General features: G+C 48.4%; 1 protein-coding gene across 1 annotated transcript in view; it reads left to right on the forward strand.

Annotated features, from left to right (window-relative positions):
- The window catches only part of LOC135911175 (neprilysin-2-like), a 336,673-nt gene that overhangs the window by 164,592 nt on the left and 148,297 nt on the right, over positions 1-23,784 (forward strand). The window contains exon 9 of the mRNA XM_070538401.1: positions 21,369-21,446. Coding sequence (XP_070394502.1) covers positions 21,369-21,446 — 78 coding nt within the window. The remainder of the gene's footprint in view (positions 1-21,368; positions 21,447-23,784) is intronic.

A 23,784-nucleotide genomic window follows, 5' to 3' on the forward strand; every position in this document is an offset into this window, starting at 1 on the left:
GACTTAGAAAGCGCCTTCGACAAAGTGACGCAGTCTGCGCTCCTCGCGCAGGTATCCTATCTAAACCTAGGCGAGAGGTCGTACGAATATATTGTTACGGAAAGGAAGAAGCGTGCGTCTATTTACAGATGGCTTTTAATGGCTGGGCCAACAAGCGTAGAGCAGCGATAAAAAAACTACTCTCTTCCTGGTCGTCTCTCTGGCTACAGTCACATTACACACATCACACATTACAGTCGATAATGTGTGAAGAAGAGGACTATGATGGTAATTTATTTCACAATTTATTTCACAAATAAATTGTGAAATAAATTACCATCATAGTCCTCTTCTTCACACATTACCGACTGTGACATCACCCCCGTCGGAAAAAGCACCTTATTGGTGTGGCTCATCTGTCCTAGAAAGGTAAGGTTTGAGGCGGCTGACGTGGATGATGTCAGAGAGAGGTGACGGCACCGTGGCATCCAGCAGAGACACTTCATATGTGACAGGGGTCACCTGGCGAAGAATGCCGTAAGGGCCATAGTATCCCGAGAGGAATTCCTCCGAAAGACCAACACGCCGAGTTGGATACCAGACTAGCACAAGAGCACCTGGTTCGTAATGCACGTCGTGATGGCGCTTGTCGCAACGGCGCTTCTGGCGTGTCTGTGCAGAAAGGCGAATGCGCGCTATCTGGCACGCTTGGGTCGCTGTGGTTATGACATCCCGAGTGTAGTCTGTCGGCTAGTAGAGCGTGGTCGAGAGGAGTGTCTCGAAAGGCAAAGTTGGCTCACGGCCGAAGAGGAGAAAGAAGGGAGAATAACCTGCTGTGTCGTGGTGCGAGAAATTGTAGGTGAACGTGACAAATGGTAGAGCGATGTCCCAGTCGCGATGATCGGAGGAAACGTATATACATTGCTAGCATGTCAGTTAATGTGCGGTTCGGGCGTTCGGTAAGACCGTTAGTTTGAGGATGGTAAGCGGTAGTAAGTTTGTGTTTAGTAGCACATGATCGAAGTAGGTCGTCTATGACTTTGGGAAGAAAGTATCTGCCGCGATCGGTGAGAAGTTAACGAGGTGCACCGTTGTGCAAGATAATGTCGTGAAGCAAGAAATCAGCAACGTCTGTAGCGCAGCTGGTCGGTAGGGCTCTAGTAATGGCATAGCGAGTTGTATGGTTCGTAGCGACGGCAATCCACCTATTTCCGTCATTCGATATAGGGAATGGTCCGAGAAGATCCACGCCAAGGCGAAAAAAAAAGGTCGGTCGGTATATCCAAAGGCTGCAGCAGTCCGGCAGGAGGCACAGCTGGTCTTTTCCGGCGTTGACACGACTCACACGCGGCAACATAGCGCCGAACGGAGCGGTTGCGAAAGGGCCAGAAAAACCGTCACCGAATTCGGTCATAGGTCCGCGTAACGTCAAGGTGTCCACCAGTGGGAACGTCGTGCAGTTGCTGCAGTACAGTCTCTCGCAGATGAGACGGAATGACGGTTAGGAGCTCGGGCCCGTCGGGGTGCATGTTGCGGGGATACAGGATGCCATTTTGTACTACGAACATGTGAAGGGATGGGTCAGACGGATCAGAGAGGAGGCGTTCGATAATGGGGCGTAACGACTCATCGCGTCGTTATTCAGCGCCAATGTCTTGCAAGGCAGAGAGCGAAAGAACGCAGATCGGTGCGACATCCACTAAGCCGTCCGGTACATCGAGTGGATGACGAGACAGGCAGTCGGCGTCCTGATGTAGACTACCCGACTTGTAGACCACAGTGTATGTGTATTCCTGCAGCCATAGGGCCCAGCGACTGAGGCATCCGGTGGGATCCTTAAGGGAGGAAAGCCAGCAAAGGGCGTGGCGGTCGGTTGTAACTGTAAATGGCCGACCATATATATAGGGTCTGAACTTGCCCACCGTCCAAATGAGGGCGAGACACTCGCGCTCAGTAATCGAGTAATGGCGCTCTGCGGGAGAGAGGAGGCGGCTGGCGTAGTCAATGACGCCGTCGTGCCCACATTGGCGTTGAGCTAAAACTGCGCCGATGCCGTAGCCACTAGCGTCAGTGCGGATTTCTGTCGGAGTGGAGGCGTCAAAATGGGCGAGAACAGGAGGTGTGGTGAGCAGCGTGATGAGCTGCGAGAAAGCAGACGCTTGTTCAGGGCCCAACAGAAAGGAACGTCTTTCTTCAGGAGGTCAATCAGGGGACGGGCAACATGGGCGAAATTTTCCACAAACCTGCGGAAGTACGAGCAAAGGCAAATAAAGCTGCAAACATCTTTGGCACAAGTTAGTACGGGGAAATTTTGCACAGCATGAACTTTAGCGGGATTGGGGCGAATGCCTGACGAATCGACGAAGTGCCCGAGCGTGGTTATTTGGCGGCGACCGAAGTGGCACTTAGACGAGTTGAGCTGCAAGCCAGCGCTGCGCAAAACAGAAAGAACAGATGAAAGTCTTTCAAGATGAGTCGCAAAAGTTGAAGAGAATACGATGACGTCATCCAAGTAGCACAAATAGATGGACCATTTCAAACCACGCAAGAGCATGTCCATCATCCGTTCAAAGGTCGCCGGGGCATCGCACAAGCCAAAAGCATTACCCGGAACTGATATAGGCCGTCTGGTGTGACAAATGCGGTCTTTTCACGGTCCATTTCATCCACGGCAATTTGCCAGTATCCAGAGCGAAGGTCTATAGATGAAAAATAAGTGACACCATGGAGACAATCCAGAGCATCGTCAATGCGGGGAAGTGGATATACATCTTTCTTTGTAATCGTGTTTAGATGACGATAGTCAGCGCAGAATCGCCAGCTGTTATCCTTCTTTTCGGCGAGAACAACAGGGGACGCCCACGAGCTGGAAAAGTGTTTAGTAATCCCTCTGGCAAGCATCTTGTCAACCTCGCTCTGGATAACGTGTCCCTCAGAAGGCGACACCCGGTATGGGCGTCGGCAAAAAGGTGCTGCATCGCCGGTATTTATACGATGCTTCACGACCGTAGTTTGACCCAAAGGGCCATTGTTCAGGTTGAAAATGTCGGAGTAGGACTCGAGGAGGCAACGGAGCTCTGCGGCTTGTTGGGTCGAGAGGTCCGGTGCAATCATCTTTGTAAAGTCGTCAGTCGGGGCTGATGTAGACGGCGGAGAATGAGCATTGGTCGAAGATGGCGCAACAGATAGAGCGGAAATGTGGCACTCGTGTGTCGATGACAACGTGGCAAGAGACATGCCTCGAGGAACCGCTTGTGGGCACTGTCCGAAATTTAGGATGGGTAGACATGTCTGATTGTCTGCAATAGAAACGATGGTGTGTGGGAAGGAGACATTGTGAGAAAGCAGGACTTGGGTCGCGGGAGTAAGGACGTAGGCTTCATCAGGTACAAGTGGGCAGGCTAAGACAGGGATGCAGGTTGCTGCAAGAGATGGCAGGCGTATAAAATCCGCGGAACAAAGCTGAGTTGATGCTTGAGCAGGAAGGTCAACGGGAACAGGTAGGGGTAGGTCAAGTTGTACAACGCCAGCGGAACAGTCAATCAGAGCAGAATGGGCGGCCAGAAAGTCTAGTCCGAGGATCACATAGTGAGGGCAACGTTCGAGCACACTAAAGAAAACGGAAGTGTGGCGACCGGCGACACTGACACGAGCAGTACACATTCCAAGCACAACTGGAGTTCCACCGTCGGCGACCTGGAGCAGTCGAGTCGGAGCAAGAGTCAGTACTTTCTTCAAGCGCATTCAAAGCTCCGCACTCATAATGGAAATTTGGGCTCCAGTGTCGATGAGTGCTGTAACGGGCAAACCGTCCACGTCCACGTCCAGAAGGTTCCGATTGGTAGGCAGGGTCAGCAGAGGAATTTCAGGCCGGTGTTCTAGAGCAGCGTCACCTCCAGGAGCTGCCCCAGTTAGTTTCCCGTCGGAGAGTGGTGACGGTAAGCTGGGGATGGACAGCGACGCAGCTGGGGCGAACGGGAGCGGTGACTATGGGGTGATGGTGATCCGCTGGTCGCGGTGGCTCGAGCGTTGTCAGGTGCGTCTTCAACCTCGATGGAGAGGGATGGCGGGCGGGGATTCAGTGGGTAGCGGTGGTAGGCGGGAAAGCTTGATTGAGAGTGGGCTGGCCAGGAGCTTCGACAGTGGTGAGAGATGTGGCCCACACGTCCACAGTAAAAGCAGATGGGTCTATCATCATGGGGGCGCCATTCGGCCGGGTTGCGATAGCCCGGATATGGACCGTATTGGCTCCGGCGAACAGAGGCAGAGGCAGCAGACGAAGCAAAGTCAGGACGGCTGGCGGAGTAGATGGACGGAAGACCTACATTGGCAAGTTCTCGGCGAATGACCGACTGAATGAGTGACACAAGCGGCCTGGAATCATCAAAGCACTGCGTCACAGGCGTGGCAGGAGACGCTGCTTCGATTTCTCGCCGAACGATACGTGCGACGTTCTCGGAGGAGGTGGGCTCATGCGGTGGACAAATGTATTCGCACGTCGATGAAGCTGCGCCATTGGGTAGCCGCGTAAACTGTTGAACTATGCGGCGACTCTTCGCGTCTCTCAAAGCGGCGACATTCGTTAACGATCTCATTGACCGTTATTACGTTTTTATAAACAAGCAGGTTAAACGCGTCGTCCGCGATGCCTTTTCAGACGTGGCTGACCTTGCCTGCCCCTGCCATATTGTTATCTACTTTGCGGCAAAGAGCGAGGACGTCCTGGATATACGTCTGTACACGGCTCCCAAGGTCCTTCTTTGCAGCACGTTGGCGGCCGACGGGCTTGCCGAACAAATCTCTAAGCTTCCGCTTGCACTGGTCCCAACTCGTAATCTCTTCTTCATGTGTTTCGAACCAGACTCGTGCCGTTTTCGTGAGGTAGAATATTATATTGGCCAGCATAAGCGTGTTGTCCCATCTGTTGTGTGTGCTGACCCGTTCGTAATTCTGCAACCAGTCATCGACGTCAACGTTGTCAATCCCGGAAAACATGCCAGGGTCGCGAGGCTGGGCCACGATGACCGTCGGTGGTGATGACGGGGCCGTGGTTGAACTCTCTCCTTCTGATGACATGGTGGCCAGGTTACGTCCGCCACGGAGCTCCGCCTTGCGCAAGTGATTACCCCACACCTCCACCAATGATGTTACGGAAAGAAGCGTGTGTCTATTTACAGATGGCTTTTAATGGCTGGGCCAACAAGCGTAGAGCAGCGATAAAAGAAATACTCTACCATCATAGGCTACCATCATAGTCCTCTTCTTCACACATTACCGACTGTGACAATATCAGACTTCCTCACCTGCAGGACGGTGGAGCTCAGAGCCGGTGACCTGAAGACGGGCGAGAAGACATTGGGGAGCCAGGGCACTCCCCAATGCTCCGCCATCTCACCCATGCTGTTTAACCTTGTTATGATTCAAGTTGCCAAAAGACTATGCCAGCTTGAAGGACTGAAGCACACGATATACGCGGATGACATTACGCTGTGGGTGGACAGGGGCAGTGATGCCCGCATAGAATCCACACTGTAGACGGCTGTCGACCCGATCGAAGAAAGCCTGGAGGGTACGGCACTGCGTTGCTCCCCAAGTAAGTCGGAGCTCCTGCTTTACCAACCGATCTAAACGCACAGAATCAAGAAGCAAAGGGAACACTAAAAGATCAAGATACCGACGGTCAGCAAGATCCGCGTCCTGGGCATGACGATCGAAGTGCTCGGCAGAAACGGAGACACCGCCACCCGCATCACGAGATAGGCGGCCAACGCGACCAGACTGCTCAAGCGCGTTACCACCAAGAAGGGAGGCATGAAGGAGGAAAATCTCATCAGACTTATACACTTCTGCGTACTCTGCCCCATTGTGTACGTGGCAGCCTTCCACAAGTGGATGAAAAGCGAGAACAAGCTAGGCATCCTAATCCGGAGGGCTTATAAGACAGCCCTCGATCTGCCCGAATGTACCAACACGAAACGTCTCCTCCAGCTGGGCATACACAACACGCTCGACAAGATCGCCGAAGCGCTAAGAGCTGCTCAGTTGGAAAGACTGTCACCAACACAGGCCGGCAGAAAGATCCTGTGCAATCTAGGCATCGGTTATCATGAACGGCAAGGACCAAAATGCCCCGTCCCCGGCCATGTACGAAGGAGCGTGCGGGTTGACCCCTTGCCAAGGGACATGCACCCGGAATGCAACGACGGCAGAAGACCTGCTAGAGCCAAGACACTGACGATCCTGCACGCGGAATACCCCGGCGCCAGATACGTGGATGCAGCCGAATATGCCGGCCACAACGGCTTTGGCATCGCGGTGGTCGACTCCAGAGGCAACGTGCGGGTGGGCGCCCTAACATCGAGCAAGCAAATGGAGGAAGGTGAACAAATAGCCATCGCCCTGGTCATCGTAGACCGACAATGCCACACGATCCTCAGTGACTCCAGACAGGCGGTGAGGAACTACGCCAAAGGAAGAATTGCCCCAACGGCGGCACGCATCCTGCTCCAACAGGTAGACCGGGACAAGAAGACCAGAATCAAGTGGTTTCCGGCGCACGCAGGACAAGCGTCAGAGAAGAATGCCAATCGCGACGAAAGGGCACACGCCCGAACGCGAGGACTAACGGACCGCGCCCAAGGCAACAGCCGCCCGTTGTGGTTCAGCGCCAAAGACCAGCTATAATGAACTGACCAAGGCCTTTCGGCTGGCCCGCCAACTTCTCCCGCTGCCCTGCAAAGGGCTGAGCAGGTCGGAGGCCGTGCTTTTCAGGCAACTACAAACGAGAACGCTTCCAATCCCGGCGCTATTGCAGAGGATGTACCCAGAATCGCACCCCGGTGACAACTGCAGAGCGTGCTGCGGGGAGACGGCCACATTCAAGCACGTGCTATGGGACTGCTCCAATCATTTATACGAAGCTAACTCAGGACGTATACCGTCGCAGCTCGAGGAAGCGATGCGGAGCGACGACTAAAAAAAGCAACTCCAGGCCGTCCAGCAGGTCATCGATGCGCTGGCTAGGCAGGAACCTGGCGAGCCGGCAACGGCGAGCGGGGATCATCGCAGAGCACCCGGCTCAATAACGATGTGGGCCACGTCCAAAGCGCGCCTGCGCGCCTTACTCCAGGCTCAATAAACGTTTTCCCAATCCAATCCAATGCGATAGGCGAAAGCCTGTCTATGAATGCCTCTGTAGCTGTTGTCTGAACTGTTCTGGGAACGGACGCCGTCGCGGCTGCGAGCATCGGAAGCGGTCACAGCCATACGGCGGCAAGGTTTGTCGCCGATGTGCGTGCACCCCCACGCGCATGTCCGCGCTCTCCCACGCGCCCACTCGCACAGCGCTACTTGCATGGGGCGTCCTCTCCATGTTCCTTTTGCTGGTGACGGCCGCTTTCCTGCGTCGACCACGGATTGCGCCCAGGCACTCATGAGCCACTAAAGGCTTACTACGTCTTAATGATGTAAATAATAAAATAGGTTATTGGTTAGCAATTCACTGCAAAGAGTACGCATGGAAACCATTTGCTTGTCAAGTGCACAATAACTGCAAAAAATGGAAATGAACTGGCACGTTCGATAATAGAAGCACGCCATTTTTATCATCTGGAAGCCAGGTGCATCAATGCGGCATATATTGCATTGCCAGCTAAAGAAACAGCATACCTGAGTGGCTGCATATGTCTGGAATAACTTTTCTCGGGGTATACGCATTCGTGTACGGCAATAAATAAAAGGTCACGATGGTTTCGACACAACATTATTCATAGTAACTTGCGCTGAGTGTGTATCCTCTTTCCATGCTTCTGTTCGTGTATTTTACACTCAACTTTATGCGTTCTAATGGCACACCAACAGGCCCAACTAGCAACTTTAGTAACATACATAGTGCGGACGACTGGAATACATTGTGTCGCTATATTGATTCAATGATAAAAGCATTACATTCATGGATTCCGCCGCTTTTGTTGTGAAGCATTCTTCAGGTACTTCGAATCCCATCCATCCATCCATCCATCCATCCATCCATCCATCCATCCATCCATCCATCCATCCATCCATCCATTCATCCATCCATCCATCCATCCGTCCGTCCGTCCGTCCGTCCGTCCGTCCGTCCGTCCGTCCATCCATCCATCCATCCATCCATCCACTCTGTCTGTCTGTCTGTCTGTCTGTCTGTCTGTCTGTCTGTCTGTCTGTCTGTCTGTCTGTCTGTGTCTGTCTGTCTGTCTGTCTGTCTGTCTGTCTGTCTGTCTGTCTGTCTGTCTGTCTGTCTGTCTGTCTGTCTGTCTGTCTGTCTGTCTGTCTGTCTGTCTGTCTGTCTGTCTGTCTGTCTGTCTGTCTGTCTGTCTGTCTGTCTGTCTGTCTGTCTGTCTGTCTGTCTGTCTGTCTGTCTGTCTGTCTGTCTGTCTGTCTGTCTGTCTGTCTGTCTGTCTGTCTGTCTGTCTGTCTGTCTGTCTGTCTGTCTGTCTGTCTGTCTGTCTGTCTGTCTGTCTGTCTGTCTGTCTGTCTGTCTGTCTGTCTGTCTGTCTGTCTGTCTGTCTGTCTGTCTGTCTGTCTGTCTGTCTGTCTGTCTGTCTGTCTGTCTGTCTGTCTGTCTGTCTGTCTGTCTGTCTGTCTGTCTGTCTGTCTGTCTGTCTGTCTGTCTGTCTGTCTGTCTGTCTGTCTGTCTGTCTGTCTGTCTGTCTGTCTGTCTGTCTGTCTGTCTGTCTGTCTGTCTGTCTGTCTGTCTGTCTGTCTGTCTGTCTGTCTGTCTGTCTGTCTGTCTGTCTGTCTGTCTGTCTGTCTGTCTGTCTGTCTGTCTGTCTGTCTGTCTGTCTGTCTGTCTGTCTGTCTGTCTGTCTGTCTGTCTGTCTGTCTGTCTGTCTGTCTGTCTGTCTGTCTGTCTGTCTGTCTGTCTGTCTGTCTGTCTGTCTGTCTGTCTGTCTAGAGACTATCTATCTCGAGTGATACCACGTGCTGTTATTGTCAATGGTGGCTGGTTGTAAAGGGAGAGACTGAATAGAAAAGGAGCGCCGTCACTTGGCCTGTCTAGGCGTGGTTTCTAGGACGAGAATACAAGAGCGGGATAGTGGGAAGTCAGCAGAAAAGAAAGAAAAACGAAGACGCCATCAATTCCCATGCACTGCAGGAATCGGTCTAAGCGAAGCTTTCTGTGCTGTTTGCTTTGATTGACGATTATTAGCGGTGACGTTGACAGCGAATGATTAACTTCTTCGACGTTTAATCGAACACGAGAGTGGTGCGTTGATGTTGAAGATTGCCTTGTATACACCCCTACTGCACACAGGACACACCTCGAAAGGAGTTTGCTTGAGGTGTTGTTGTGCGCCATATTTCATAGCCTCTGAGACGGTTGAGCGTTGTCATTGCCTCGCATGTCACATCTCATCGTGGCAGAAGTATTATACTGGAATGGAATTATTTGGCTGTACTTGCCAAAACCCCAATAGAATTATGCGGCACAACATAGTGGCGACTCTGGATTAATTTCGACACCGCGGTGTTAGTTGAAGGAAAATGAGGCATCCACCCGATCGTAGCGTTGCCACAAAGGAACCCCATGCAAGTTCCTCGAAAGAAAAGCCTCGCAGTTGAAGAAACATTAGTCCCGGTTCGCGACTGGAACGCGGGACCACCGCCTCTCCAGGGCAGCGCTCTACCTTCTGAAGTGACCAGGCGGCTTGCAGATGGTAGGGCGAAGTCCAATTTGTGAACAGCTCGAAGCAAAGGAAATAGTTTGACGTAATAGTTCTGCGGAAACCCGCAATGTGGAGAGAAGTAATTATTTACATCCACCCAATCGCAGCAATTGCCACAAAGGAGACCAATGCAGGTTCCTCGAAAGAAAAGCCCCGCAGTTGAAGAAAAGTTAGTACCGCTCTGGGACTCGAACCCGGGACCACTGCCTTTCCAGGGCAGCCGCTCTACCATCTCAGCTAACCAGGCGGCTAGCAGATGGCAGGGCGAAGTCGCATTTGTCAACAACTCGAAGCAAACAAGGGCTTGACGTAATAGTTCTGTCGGAAACCTACAAAGTGGAGATGAGAAATTAAGGGAAAATGAGACATCCACACAACCGTAGCTATTGCTACAAAGGAAACAAATACTGGTTCCTCGACAGAAAATCCTCGCAGTTGAAGAAAAATTTGCCCTTGTCCAGGACTCGAACCCAGGACAACCGCCTTACGCGGGCGTTGGCCCGACTTTGCCCTGCCATCTGCAAGCCGCATGGTTAGCTCAGATGGTAGAACGGTTGCCCCGGAAAGGCGGTGACCATGGTGTTCTTTAAAGTGCACCTATGTGTAAGTGCACTAACGTTTTACTTATTTCGCCCCCATCCAAATGCGGTTGCCGCGGTCGGGATGAAACCGGCGATCTCGGGCAATGCGATAGCCGTAAAGCAACCCCGGCGGGCACAGCCGTGTTAATTTGAAGTACAACCGCTTGCGTATTGGCGTCTAGACCGTGTGGTGTGCTTAAATTAATGCCGCTCTGTTTCTCCACGCCCTGCGTAAGTTGCCCGCTGGGCATATTTGCATGCATGGGGTTTATTTTTATGAAATAGCAGAAACGTACCTACCATAAAATTAAATTTATCCAGTTTCCCGGAAACCGCTGTGTTGTCTATAGTAATATCGTTTCCTTGCATGTTAGTAGAAAAGTAAGCACTGCAGTTTCTCCAATGCTTCTGCGGGCCTTCAGGAATGATTACAGCTGTGAAGATGCAAATGTGGCCTCACCCAGGCAGCGCCAGATGGCATTGTGCACATGCGACGCGATGGAATGGTCCAAGCTAGTTTCTCGCGTCTCCTTTCCTTTCTGCCACACTTCATGTGTACATGCGCTCTTAACCATCCCCAAAGCGTCGTGCAGTATAGCTACAGCAGCAGCAGCAGTGAGAAAGTCAAAGGAAGAGGCAAAGAAAATTTCGGTGTAAAAATGAAATAAGAGGGTGTTGGGGGAGTGGGAGGTTAGGGAACCTTCTTAACTGACCAGAAGCCGTAGATATCGTCGGTGGCGGGTGTTTTAGTGGAGTCGGTCAGCCAGTCAGTGCGTGAGTAACGAAAAGACATCAGTTGAAAGAATTGCCTTGAGTAGCGTAGATGTAGTGCGTCGGCTCATTTTGCAGGTGTTAAGATGGTGGCACACAGTCTGGGGTCAATGGATGGAATAGTTGGAAGGCCGTGGCTTGATCTTTCAAGGGACGTTTGCCTGAGTAGTTCGGCGTGGGCGTTGTTATCACAGTATACACAAATTACACGGCCCTGTGTGGTCGAGGCACCGAAAAAGGTGTTCTGGTCTGTATCGATGGGGATCACGGGAAAAATAAAGGAAATGAAGGAAAGAAAGGGAAACAGGGACAGAAAGAAAAGCGTACGAACAAATAGGAGGGTGACAGCAGAAGAAGAGGGTGGGGGCAGGTGTGAGAAAAGGTTCGTATGGTTGATATATGCGGAACAGCGTGCAAGAGAATATTAAATTGAGTGATAGAGTGGAGGAAGGGAAAAACTGCAAAGGAGGAATAGGTTAGGTTAAGGGTAGATGTTAGCTTATGGCATAACGTGTTTTGTGCCTTTGATAATGATGTGAGAATTTGAGGTTTAGGTTGCAGCTTTTAGCGATGCTAAGTTGACACGTGCGAAATTGATTCCCATTGAGTGTAGCTGTTTACATTTGTGTGTCAGGTGTGACCACGTGTAAATACTGTCACGAGTAGAATGAAAATTAGTTTGCTATATGTAAAGCATTGATTTGCCGAATATATGACTGCTCATTGAATTCGCTGGCTGCTGCTTTAGGTAAATTCTGTTTTGTATCTGCGCGATAGCCGCGGAGCCTTGGGGGGATTGTGCAACCTCACCTATGCATTGTTAGTTACAAGCGGCCCATTATAGAGAGCCCACTACGTTGATTGACGTGCAGGGGAAACTACAAGTTACCTTGTGAAGGCAATCTGACGCTGTACTTTGTGCTGTAGTAGTACATTGAACATGTTTGCATGTAGAACACCTGGCCGGCCACATAGAGAAGACGTTTGCTTCGTCTTTGTCCTAAATTTGGCACACACAAGAATGTCCTTGAAATCATTGCTGCGTTTGTAGGATACTCTGGGTGGATCGAGAAAGATCTTACGTTTTCGGTTGCTAGTGAGAATTTTGCAGTAATAACGCGATAGCAGCATTTCAACTGCCGAAGCCAAGTTTATTGTGCTGGGCCACTTGAGCACTGTGTTTCAAAGCCATCTACAAGCGTATGCAAATGGGTCGGTGTGCGCACAAACAGATAGCTGTGCAGCGGCATTCTGCATACCATCCCTTGATGTGTGATGGTCTGGCCGACTGGATCGCGTAGTTTCCTCTACAACAGTAGAAAGTGCCGCAATCACCATGGCTTTGCGGGAACTACGGTCCTTTTCTGCACGAGATGTCGTGGTGCTGACGGATTCCAAGTCAACATTACAGAGATTACATCGGGGCCTACATCTAGAGAAATTTACAAGGCAGTCTCTGGCACTGATCAACGACCTAACGAGCAAATGATTTAACATAAGGTTTCAGTGGATTCCATCGCACGTAGGAATTGATGGAAACGAGGAAGCTGACGCCCTTGTACGCCTAGCGCTGTGTCCCAAAAGTGAAAGCTCCAAAAGCTTTTCGAAACCCTAAGGGTGCAATCCGCCTTCACTTTAGACAGGTGCACAAGAATCCACACGGATCCTGTGTGACCCATGGATTTACACGTGAACCAGCGACGGTTTTATACCGCATCAGGACCGACTCCGCATGCACCCCAGCTTTGTTATTCAAGACTGGGCTTCGCGCTTACACACTCTGTGTTTTCTGTGGTGACATTGGCGACATCGAACATTTCATTTGGCTATGCCCGCAGTTTGACACAAAAAGAAAAGCGATGGTCGACAACCTACAAAAAAGCGGTCTCACGCACAGGACCTTTGAAGACGTTGTTTTCCCCGGAGGGTCCGCGGCATTCAGGAAGAGAGCGCAACGACTGCTGTGGTCTGTGGCCTTCGTGGGAGACGCGGGGCTCATCGACACCTGGTGGCGCCCCTCTGATCTCAACTCGGAGGAAGATCAGGCGGAACAATTGCCGGCTATGTCCGCCAGGCTAACCCCGCCTGCTTCAACATCACCACGACCACCACCACCGCATTAGAAGCCCCGTGTCGCAGAAAATCATGTGTCGGCGTCGGCGGCGTTGCGCGTGTGCGAAAATTGCCGTATGCATTTAATCATCATCACCATGATCAGACTATCTTATGCCCGCTGTAGGACGAATGCCTCTCTTTCAGGGCTGCGATCTCCAATTACCCCTGTCCTGCGCCAACCGATTCCAAGTTGCGCCCCCGAATTTCCCAATTTCATCCCCTCACCTAGTCTTCTGCCATGCTCTACTGTGCTTCCCTACTCTTGGAATCCATTCTGTAACCTTAATAGTCCAACGGTTATCTAACCAGCGCATTACATGACTTGCCCTGCTCCATTTTTTCTCTTGATGTCAGTTAGAATATTGGCTATGCCTGTTTTCTTTCTGAAACAAACCACTCTCTTTCCCTCTCTTAACGTTATTTCTAGCATTCTTCGTTCCATCGCTCTTCGCACCATCCTTAACTTGTTTTCGAGGTTCTTTCTAACACTCGAAGTTTCTGCCTGCTACGTCAGCACCGGTAAAATGCACTGATTATATACCTTCCTTCTCAGCGATAATGGTGAGCTTCCACTCAGGAGCTTACAATGTCTGCCGTATGCTCTCCAACCCATTTCAGAGGGTTTCCTGCGAGTATATGACCTAGGTATAAAGGTACCCTTTCACAGATTCTAGAGGTTGACTGGTGATCCTGAACTCTTGTTCCCTTGCCCGGCTATTGATCGCTATCTTTGTCTTGTGCACATTAATCTTCAACCCCACTCTTACACTCTCTCTGTTAAGGTCCTCAATAATTTATTTTTAACTCGTCCCTAGCGTAGCTGAACAGGACAATCTCATCTGCAATTCAAAGGTTGCCGATATATTCGCCGTTGACTCTTACTCCTAAGCCTTCCCAGTTTAGTAGCTTGAATACTTTTTCCAAGAACGCACTGTATAGCATTCCAGAGATTGTATCTCCTTGTATGATGCCTTTCTTTATAGGTATCTTCCTACTTTTATTGCGTGGAATTGAAGTAGCTGTGCAATCTCTATAGATATTTTCCGACATGTTTATGTAAGCTGTCTGTGCGCCTTGATTACGTAAAGCCTCTATGACTGCTGGTGTATCAACGGAATCAAATGCTTTTTCGTAATCTGTGAAATCCATATAGAGAGGCTCATTGTACTCTGCGGATTTCTCGATAACCTGATTAATGACATAGACGTGATCCATCGTAGGGTATCCTTCCCTGAAGCCAGCCTGCTCCTTTGGTTGCTCCTAATGTTGCCCTTATTCTATTGGAGATTATTTTGGTAAATATTTTATATAATACTGGGAGTAAGCTAATGGGCCTATAATATTCAGTGCTTTAACGCCCCCCCCCCCTATTTTGTGGATTAGTATAACGTTTCCATTCTTCCAGTTCTCTGGGACCGTTGATGTTGATAGACACTTCGTATAGAGCCGCCAGTTTTTCAAGCGTTATGTCTTCTCCATCTTTGATGAAATCGAATGTTATTCTATGTTCTCCTGCGGCCTTTCCCCGTTTCATGCCTTGCAAAGCCTTCCTAACTCCATCGCTACTTACACAAGGCGCCTCGGCAACCTCTTCATTACTTCTTCGAATGGAGGTATCGTGGCTTTTCTGAGTACTGTGCAGGTCACTACATAATTCTTCCGCTGCTTTTACTATGCCTTCGAGATTGCTGATGATTTTATCCTGATTATATTTCATTGCATAAATCTTGGTTTGTCCTATCCCACGGTTCATTCTCACTGATTTCATGCTGCGTCTATTTTTTGTGGATTGCTCAGTCTTTTTCACGTTATGATTTCGAATATCCCTTATTTTCTCCTTGTTGATCAGTTTTGACAGTTCCGCGAATTCTATCTTATCTCTTATCTCTTGAGTTGGACACTTTCATTTTTTGTCATTTCGTTATTAGGTTCTTTGTTACTTGGGAAAGCTTGCCTACAGGTTGCCTTGATGCTTTACCTCCTACTTCGATTGCTGCCTCTGAAGCCGACCCTCGTTACGGTTTCATTCATTACCTGTATGTCATCTTCACATCTCTGTTCTAGGGATGCATATTTGTTTGCAAGTACCAGCCTGAATTTGTCTGATTTCACCCTTGCGCCATCTTGGTTCGCCTGTTTCTTTTTAACCAATTTTACTCTCTCTCTCTAGAAATTGAGTTGAATCCTTGTCCCCACTGACCTACGGTCACTGCACTTTACCTTACCTAACACTTGTACATCTTGCACTAGGCTTGGAACGGCAGAAATTATGAAATCAATTTCATTTCTTCTTTCAGCATTAGGGCTTTTCCAGGTCCACTTTCTGTTCCTACGCTTTCTGAAGAAGGTGTACATTATTCGCAGCTTATTTCTTTCCCCTAAGTTTACGCGCATCTCTCCTCTAGTATCCGTAGAATCGTCAGCACTGTGTAAGCCTTACCAGTTCTTCTAATCTCCCTAAGGCCAATGATATCCCAAACAACGCCTGATAGTTCCTCTAAGAGTTCTGCTAAGTCAGCCTCACTCGACAGAGTACGGGTGTCAGATTGCCAGGGTTAGTTTTTATATATGTTGTATATATTAAGACATATGTAAAGTCCACGGCTTGCTATATGACATGCGGTATATGCAGGCTACCTTGCTACACCATTCAATCGCTAAAGTTGTCGTCCATACCTTGTCTTCCATTCCTGGCACGGTTATTCTTTGAAACTATGAGGATGACAGTCTACAAAAAAATGTCGTGAAATGAAACACCGACAGCACATGCATTCTGCGTTAAATTTTCTCACAGTTGATTAGTAAAAGTGCGAAACAGTAACAGAAACCTGAAAATGATGTAATTTTTTGGGCATGGCTGTGCGCAGCCTCCGGGATCAGCCCGCGCAAGCGGCCACGTTTCTAGCAGAAAGCCCACCTTCGTGTATACCATTCACCACCAGCGTTTCACGGTAAACATTACGCCTAAATAGCTGCAGTTGTCCGGAAGCGTGAGAAGCAGTCAGGGATCTTCAACTGTTATCACGTTCTAATCTTAAACTTAAGCGCCTTCCAACATTTCTTTACTAATGATGTTGTTCACGCTTGGGAATGCGTTTGGGAATTTATTAGTAGGAAGAGGCATTGCTGTTCTTGTGTTCTTAGTGTAGGGTTTGAGGACTTCGTCTCTCTCAAGTTAGGTTGCACCCGTGTAGGCTTTTTGAAGAGCAAAGCTCAGGTTGTTCCTGTTTGGTAGGGCTTTCTTTAAGGTGCTCGAGTCTATCTATACAGTCTTGGTTTTCAACGCAAATGCCACGTAGTCGTGAGGTTTGACCTTTGAAGATATCCTGTTTGTAATGCCTGGGACGGTGGCTTGTACATTCTAGGTACTGTTGTTTGTGAAAAGCTTTGCTAGACAGTGTTGCCTTCAGTGCCCCACTGTCAATATATATTGTTGTGTCGAGAAAGCTTACGCTCAGTTGAAGATTCCGATGTGAATTTTATTATTGGGTGTAAATAATTTAGGAATGTTACAACTTTATCTATATTTTCCTCGTGATATCATAAATATGTGGTCTATGTATCGCAGGTATGTGTGGGGCTTGTATGTGCAACGAAACAGGAAATCTTTTAGAGTCCCCATGAATATGTTCGCGTGGGTTAGCGCAATAGATGTACACAAACTTGTCCCATGCATTTGTAGGTAGTAACCGCCCCAAATTTGAAGTAGTTAAATGTTAGAACAAATTCACGAAAAGACGAGTAGGCTTCAACACAGTGTGGAACGTTGTGTTTGGACAGCGTTTCTTTTATCGAAGATAAACCATCAACACCAGCAATGCAGGTGTAAAGGGCCGTGACGTCTAGTGTTGCGCGAACTACGCCTTTTAGTGGGTGCTTTTAGCATTAATGTCCTTCATAATTCTCATTAAGTGGGAGGAATGTTACACGAATGACGGAAATCTTTTGGTAAAATCAGGAAGGAAGTGGGTAAACAAACTGGAGGGGCTCTTTGATGGATGTGATTATTTGATACTATCGGACGCCCTGGGACATTAGCCACGTATTGTTAAGTGGGTGGAATATTTTGAATTTTCGGGAGGAGGTATAGGCACTCTGAAGTTTTATTATAATTAACTTATGGGGTTTTACGTGCCAAAACCCCTTTGTGATTATGAGACACGCCGCAATGGGGAACTACGGGAATTTGGACTACCTAGGGTTCTTAAACGTGTACCTAAATCTAAGTACACGGGTGTTTTCGCGTTTCGCCCCCACGGAAATGCGGCCGCCGAGGCCGGGATCCTGCGGTTTTGTTGCTTGATTTACGAAATTTGATTTCTGGCGGCGTTATTAATTGTGAGCAAGTAGTTATTTCGGTCTATTGGTAATTGTCAGTGTGCATGCTATTCTCGGATCGTTGCCTAGCTTACGGTACTGTTCAAGGATGTTTATGTGTTTGTAAGCCACGTGCGCGTGCTTATCTACAGGCCAAATAACTATAACTCCACCTTTCTGCATCTTAATGACAATGTCTGTCTGGAAACTAAGATTTGAGGTGATACGACTGTCTGAGGCCGTTGTGTTTTATTGTTACTGCAACTATATGGACACTCCAGGCGCATTTCTGCCGTCATCGTTGGCGTGGCAGTGATATTCCGTACAAAGTCCAAGGGCGATAACATCGTCTCTGCGCGCCGTTACCTGCATATGCGAGTGAAAGTGTGCGAGGGTGAGCCGACAATGGCTCAGTCTTTTGTGCTCAAGGGAGGAAAGCGGGGAAGGAGACTTCGTTCGCGCGCAAGGCAGGAGAGCGAGGGTCCTACTCTGGCGGCGGCTACGTATGGCGGGCCTTGTATTGAAAGCGATCTGCTATGGCGTCAGAGTGCACCAAGTGCTGATGGCTTCGGGTGCTCTGTGTTTTCGACGCTTAATTCGTGTTGAAGCGCTTCTGCCAGGCTTCCTGACTCTAGCGTTTTGACAGCTAGTGTGCGAGGTCATTGAGTGAGATGTGTTGTGTTTGCTTTTGTGCGCGTGACGACACGCTTGTTAACCCAATTAGTGAGTGAATATTTGGAAGTTTATACTGCCGATAAAACTACTATCCTTACTTCGTGTAGCTATCTTCTAATTTGCTATTGCAATCGATGCTTCGCCATTCGGGTAAAACTGAGTTTTTTAGGTCGCTTAGATCTCTTGGATTGTTTATAATTTACGTCGAGTGCTACGGCTTTTTCTGGTTCAAGAGTCCAAGTGGACTGGGCTCTAAGTGGTGTCTTCCAATTGTCTGGTACGTTGTTGTCTGCGAAAAAAATGCCTGATCCGCATTCGTTGGGAGAATTTCGAAAGTTCCTTGAGAAGCTCGAATTCATTAAATGTGTTGTTCGTGCAACAAACGTTTACGCCCTTGCTAAGCACGCCTATTTCTTCCCTAATTAGTGTTCTTGAAATGTGTACAGCATTAGACAGGTTTAACTTTTTTGAGGATTAAACCACGTCTGCTGTTTTTAGACAGGAGTTTCTTCTTGTTGGAGTCAGGTGTCTGTATAGGAGCATGCTTATTTAGGTGAGATACTCACAGGCGTCCCTGATCATGATAACAAAATACACAGAAGAATAAAAATGAGTTGGAGTGCATGCGGCATACTGCTTAATCCTGACTGAAAACTTGCCACTGTAGCTAAAAGAAATTGCGGAATCATTGCAAAACCTACCGGTACTAACATAACGGGCAAAACCTTGAAGGTTAATGAAGAAGCTTGAGGACAATTTCAGGACCCCGCAAAGAGTGATGGAACGAAAAATGTTTGGTGCAACCTTAAGCGACAGGAAGAGATGGAGTATGGATCAGAGAGCAAACGTCGATAGCCGATATTTTAGTCGACATTGCGAGACAAAAAGAGCTAGACAGGCCATGCATTGCGCAAGGCATACAACCGGTGGGCAATTAGAGTTAGAATGGGTACCAACGGAAGGTAAGAGCAGTGGAAGATGGCTATCTGTTAAAGGGGGGGTGGTTGGCAGATGAAACGGTTCGAAAATAATCACCAGAAGACCTTGGGTCACTGGGTATGTGTCGCTGTTCATGAAGCTCTTCGACGCCAACCTGGAGCGTTGCATATGTGTGACGTGCTTTGTGCCGCTCTTCAACTAACTTCTTAGAGGCTTATTTGTGTCAATGCGTATATGCCCCTAGGTATGTGCTGCGATTCAGTGAGCCTCTATCACACCAACTAGAGCAACCGCGGGCACATGTCACTGCGTACGTGTCACTCTTCAGATGGCGCAGCGTGTTCAATGGGAAGGAGGAGAGGGTAGCCCAGCTGCATATTTTCGGCGTTGGCAATACGGCGTGTAGCTAAATTGGGTCAATGATAACCGCAATAAATCTACGTTCATCGTGAGATAATTTCTGGCCGGAATTTTTTCAGACATGCGTCACACGCGGAATCCGTGTAACCGTCGCTAGATGGCGCAGGCTATCCAGCGAGATGGAACGTAAACAATGGAAGTGAACAACGACTGATGAATGTTAAAGAAAGAAATGGTTTGCGACAGTATTCAGTAATATGTACAGGAAAAAATATTGACGAGCACCAGCAAGCTTACCAGTAAGCATGTGGCTGGTATAGTAAGCAACATGGCAACATATAACGCTGAACGTAGAGTCAGAGAAGCTGAGATAATCTCATGGGTGGCGGCAATAGGCAATACAACGCTGCTGCAATAGAAAAGAAACTGACTACTACCTACGAAGCAATGAGGAAATTAGGAAAGAAGCAGTTCATGAGAACTAAAAAGGGAAGCACTTTGCTTTTCGAAGCGAGATCACGAAAACGGGAAATACGCCGAGGAATAAGAAGCATGTGCTTCCTGCGGTAAAGCTAGGTAAGTTACGGAACGTGTCTCATTAACATGTGAAGATAGCGATTCAGCTGTCGGTTGAGGCTGCGCTGGCCTCTTCAAGCCCTTGGGTATAGCACGGGGAAAGTAAACATGGCCGCACCAGAGATTAGTAAAAGGCAATTGAATGTTTGGTGGCAGAAAAGTAGGGAGACCACAAAGAACGGAGGCGTGCAAAAACAAAAATACTAATAGTGGTTCATAAAGTTTGATGCTGGGAATTCTTTGTCTGTTATCTGTCAAAATAGATAGGTAAGACATTACAAAAAAAAGTTGAGAAAGCTAAGACATTCCAAAAATGAAAAAAAAGTGCTTGGTAGTGCAACCCTCCACCACGTTTCAAAGGAGGCGCTCTGAGCATTAATCGATCCATGGGCAAGAGGAGCCGGGCTGCATACACGTGGCATACATGGCGTGTTTAGGCGGTGGCAATACTGCGTGTCGCTAAATTGGTGCAGTGCTAGTCGCATTAAACTCGACAGTCATAGATGGGTTGTGCTGGAGCTTTCTGCAATTATGCTGTAATGTCTTAGTGAAACATTTGTAGATGGAGATTGGGGTATCTCCATCTCCATCTCCCTTGCCATATTTTTATCTCTTCATACCTTGCAGTACTTCTATGCCTCTGAACCATAGAAAAACGCATATGACAGCCTCATAGGCCTCAAAATAAATTATTTTAATTGACTCTCTACAGCGACTTTTGGTGTCGCTTCTAAGAATGTTTTCGTGTTGTGACATCATGACGCAGAAGGTACGTGGTCATTGGGAGCAGCACATCGCGACGTTTGGAACTTGCGCTCAGCCACCGCCTGCGCTGCCACTCTTTGTGAAGTCCGCATTACCATAATACAGAAGACCGAGTGAGCTGGAGCAACTGTCCAGATGTCATGGTGTCATGCTCCCACGTACCACCATCTGCATTGTGATGTCACACAATGTAGTAAATTGTCTAGGGCGCTTTGGCGCGTGCAAGTATGTTTCGTAAGGTTTAGAGTGTTTACAGCATTAAAAAATGCAAAACATATTTAGGTTGGTAGTGTCGTTTGGACTCTCTTTAAAGCACAAATATCTTGTCAGAGATGCCAGAGGCTTCCACCTTTTTGGATGTAGCATTTGTGTCATGATTGTGTTGACTGATTTGTTGCTGTTTGAGTAGGAAGTTAGCTTACTTACACTTCTGCCCTTTGAGCAGGATCATGGCTAACTAGCGTCGAACTATGTGGCTAACTAGGCGGTAAATCTGTATTTGCTGCGGAGTTGTCGTTGTGCATTATTGCTAGTGGAAACGAGCCCGCGAACACGCTAACCATGCTTGTTTCTTTCTGCGCAGTACACGATTTCCACCACAATGACCACGACTCAAAACATGGGAAAGCTGATGACAGTGGGTGAACTGAAGAACACACAAGTAAGTATCGGTGCATCTTGTGTGTGCGTTTCGGCGAAGGTTCGCGCGCCGTCTTTGTGGCATAATGCTACCTTTTAAATATCCATGCGTGTTCTTCGTGTTGCATCACCAGCTAAAAATTACGCATCTGCACTAATTTAGTCCTTTGTATGTATGTATGTATGTATGTATGTATGTATGTATGTATGTATGTATGTATGTATGTATGTATGTATGTATGTATGTATGTATGTATGTATGTATGTATGTATGTATGTATGTATGTATGTATGTATGTATGTATGTATGTATGTATGTATGTATGTATGTATGTATGTATGTATGTATGTATGTATGTATGTATGTATGTATGTATGTATGTATGTATGTATGTATGTATGTATGTATGTATGTATGTATGTATGTATGTATGTATGTATGTATGTATGTATGTATGTATGTATGTATGTATTACATACGTGCACTGCTACGCTTTTGAACAAGCTAGAAAGATGAAACAAAATGGATCACCTTAATATTAATAAATTGCGCAAGATGTCAATCGCTGGTAAAAAAAATAATTAAGCACGACCGTTCGACTTAATGTTGTTGAAGATGATGATAATGATGCGAGAAGGCCCTTTGAAACGGAATGGGTGGTCCAACGCGCTAAGCTCGATGCTTTAAAGTAATGCTCCTAAATCTTTCAATATCTTAAATATCTTAAACTTAGCACCAACCGAACCTTCGCCAGCCCACACGGTTGTGCTGTTTCCCCAGGACACTGGCCCACCGCGTCTATTCGCATCTACCTGATTCTCTTTGCTACTATTATGGCTATCACGGCTGTATTACGTTACGTACTGCCGCAGCCTTTAAAAACAAGCGTCGCGGGTACATATATAAACGACGCGAGTTTCCTGCTGGGGGTTATAACGAAGGCCTCGCACTCCGTCTCCCTGCAGTTTTCAGACCTGTTTATCGAGAGGCCTTTTGGTTACCGTCCCAACAATCCCATTCGTCCATTCGGTGCTCCGCATCACCACGGCCGGCCTCACAGCGTTTTGAACATCGTCCGGAAGACTAAGCGGTGCTTTTTTAGGGGAAAAAACGATTCGACAACAGGATTAGCACTGCTCCAATGCGCCAGTGTAATATGTTGTCTGTGATAGTTGAAGCCGCGCAAGTTGAAGCTTGGTATACAATGGGGCGAGTTGTCAGTTATCCTTCGATATTTGTGTTCGGGTCTTGGGAAACTTGCTTCGCCTTACAGTGGACACACGACTATGTGCAGCTCAAGTGCACGCTATGCGTCATCCTGCGATCTATAGGGCCTATTCATAATGCTTGTTGCGTACTCGGCGCCTTAGCCGTCTTGACTTGTGCAAGGTCGCGTGGCGCCTGCTAGGGCCCGCATTGGGAGAGGCTGAGCCGGGCTGTACGAAAGTCAATGGTGGAGCTTTCGGGCCAACGTCCGCGGGTAAGTGACCTCAGTTTTCTACCCCAAATCGACAAGAACACGCTGACGGATCCACCCGGACAGCAGCTGCAAAAGGTGTAATGCTTCGCCATCAAAACGCCGAGCTTGCGTCTGCTGCGACGTGCTTTCGAATCTAAAGTGTGTGGCCGAAAAAAATGGTTCATTGCCGAGAACATGTCAGTGTCAAACTTCTAAAATAAGCTTGCGTTAAAATAAGCTTGCGTTACAATAGAATGCTGAGTGTCATTTCCTCCGCGAATATAAACAGACGACGGATATGCATTTCTCGTGAGGGGCCATGATGGTGTAAGCATTACGCATGCAAAGGGGAATGTGGTCATGTACGTGATCATATTACATACAACAATGTGGCCTCGAAAGTGTCTAGCAGAGCGGTGGCGTAAGAGCGCAAAGGCTCTGCACAGACTACAAAAGTATGCAATGCTTAACGAGGTGGCGAGGCAGGAGGCGACGCGCCAACGAGATAGGCGTGGCCGTGGACTGCGAGCAAGAAGAAATGCAATGCGCCGTAGAGGAATAAAGAAGAGCGAGCTCAATAGGCCATTGAGACCAAGGGGCGCCGATTGGAGAACTGGCACTTGCGGAACACGGAAGCGTACTTTTAAACGCACTTTATCGAAGACGAATTTGGGGCAGCGTGTATTGTCGGCGGCTGCCTCTGTTTCCGATCGTACGTCGTGAGGGTGTCGCGGTATGCGGATATGGTAGTGGGGTTGAAAACAGATTTATTTGCAGTAAAAATGCTGCGGAGAGACTCCCAGCGGTCGGAGGTTCTTGGGTTGCGACGGAGGGGGGGTGGGGGGAAGGCGCTCAGTACAGGGTTCCGCTTGCGGCTGCCAGTCTGTGGACCTGGTCAAT

This window comes from Dermacentor albipictus, chromosome 5 (genome assembly GCF_038994185.2).
Source record: "Dermacentor albipictus isolate Rhodes 1998 colony chromosome 5, USDA_Dalb.pri_finalv2, whole genome shotgun sequence".
Taxonomy (NCBI): domain Eukaryota; kingdom Metazoa; phylum Arthropoda; class Arachnida; order Ixodida; family Ixodidae; genus Dermacentor; species Dermacentor albipictus.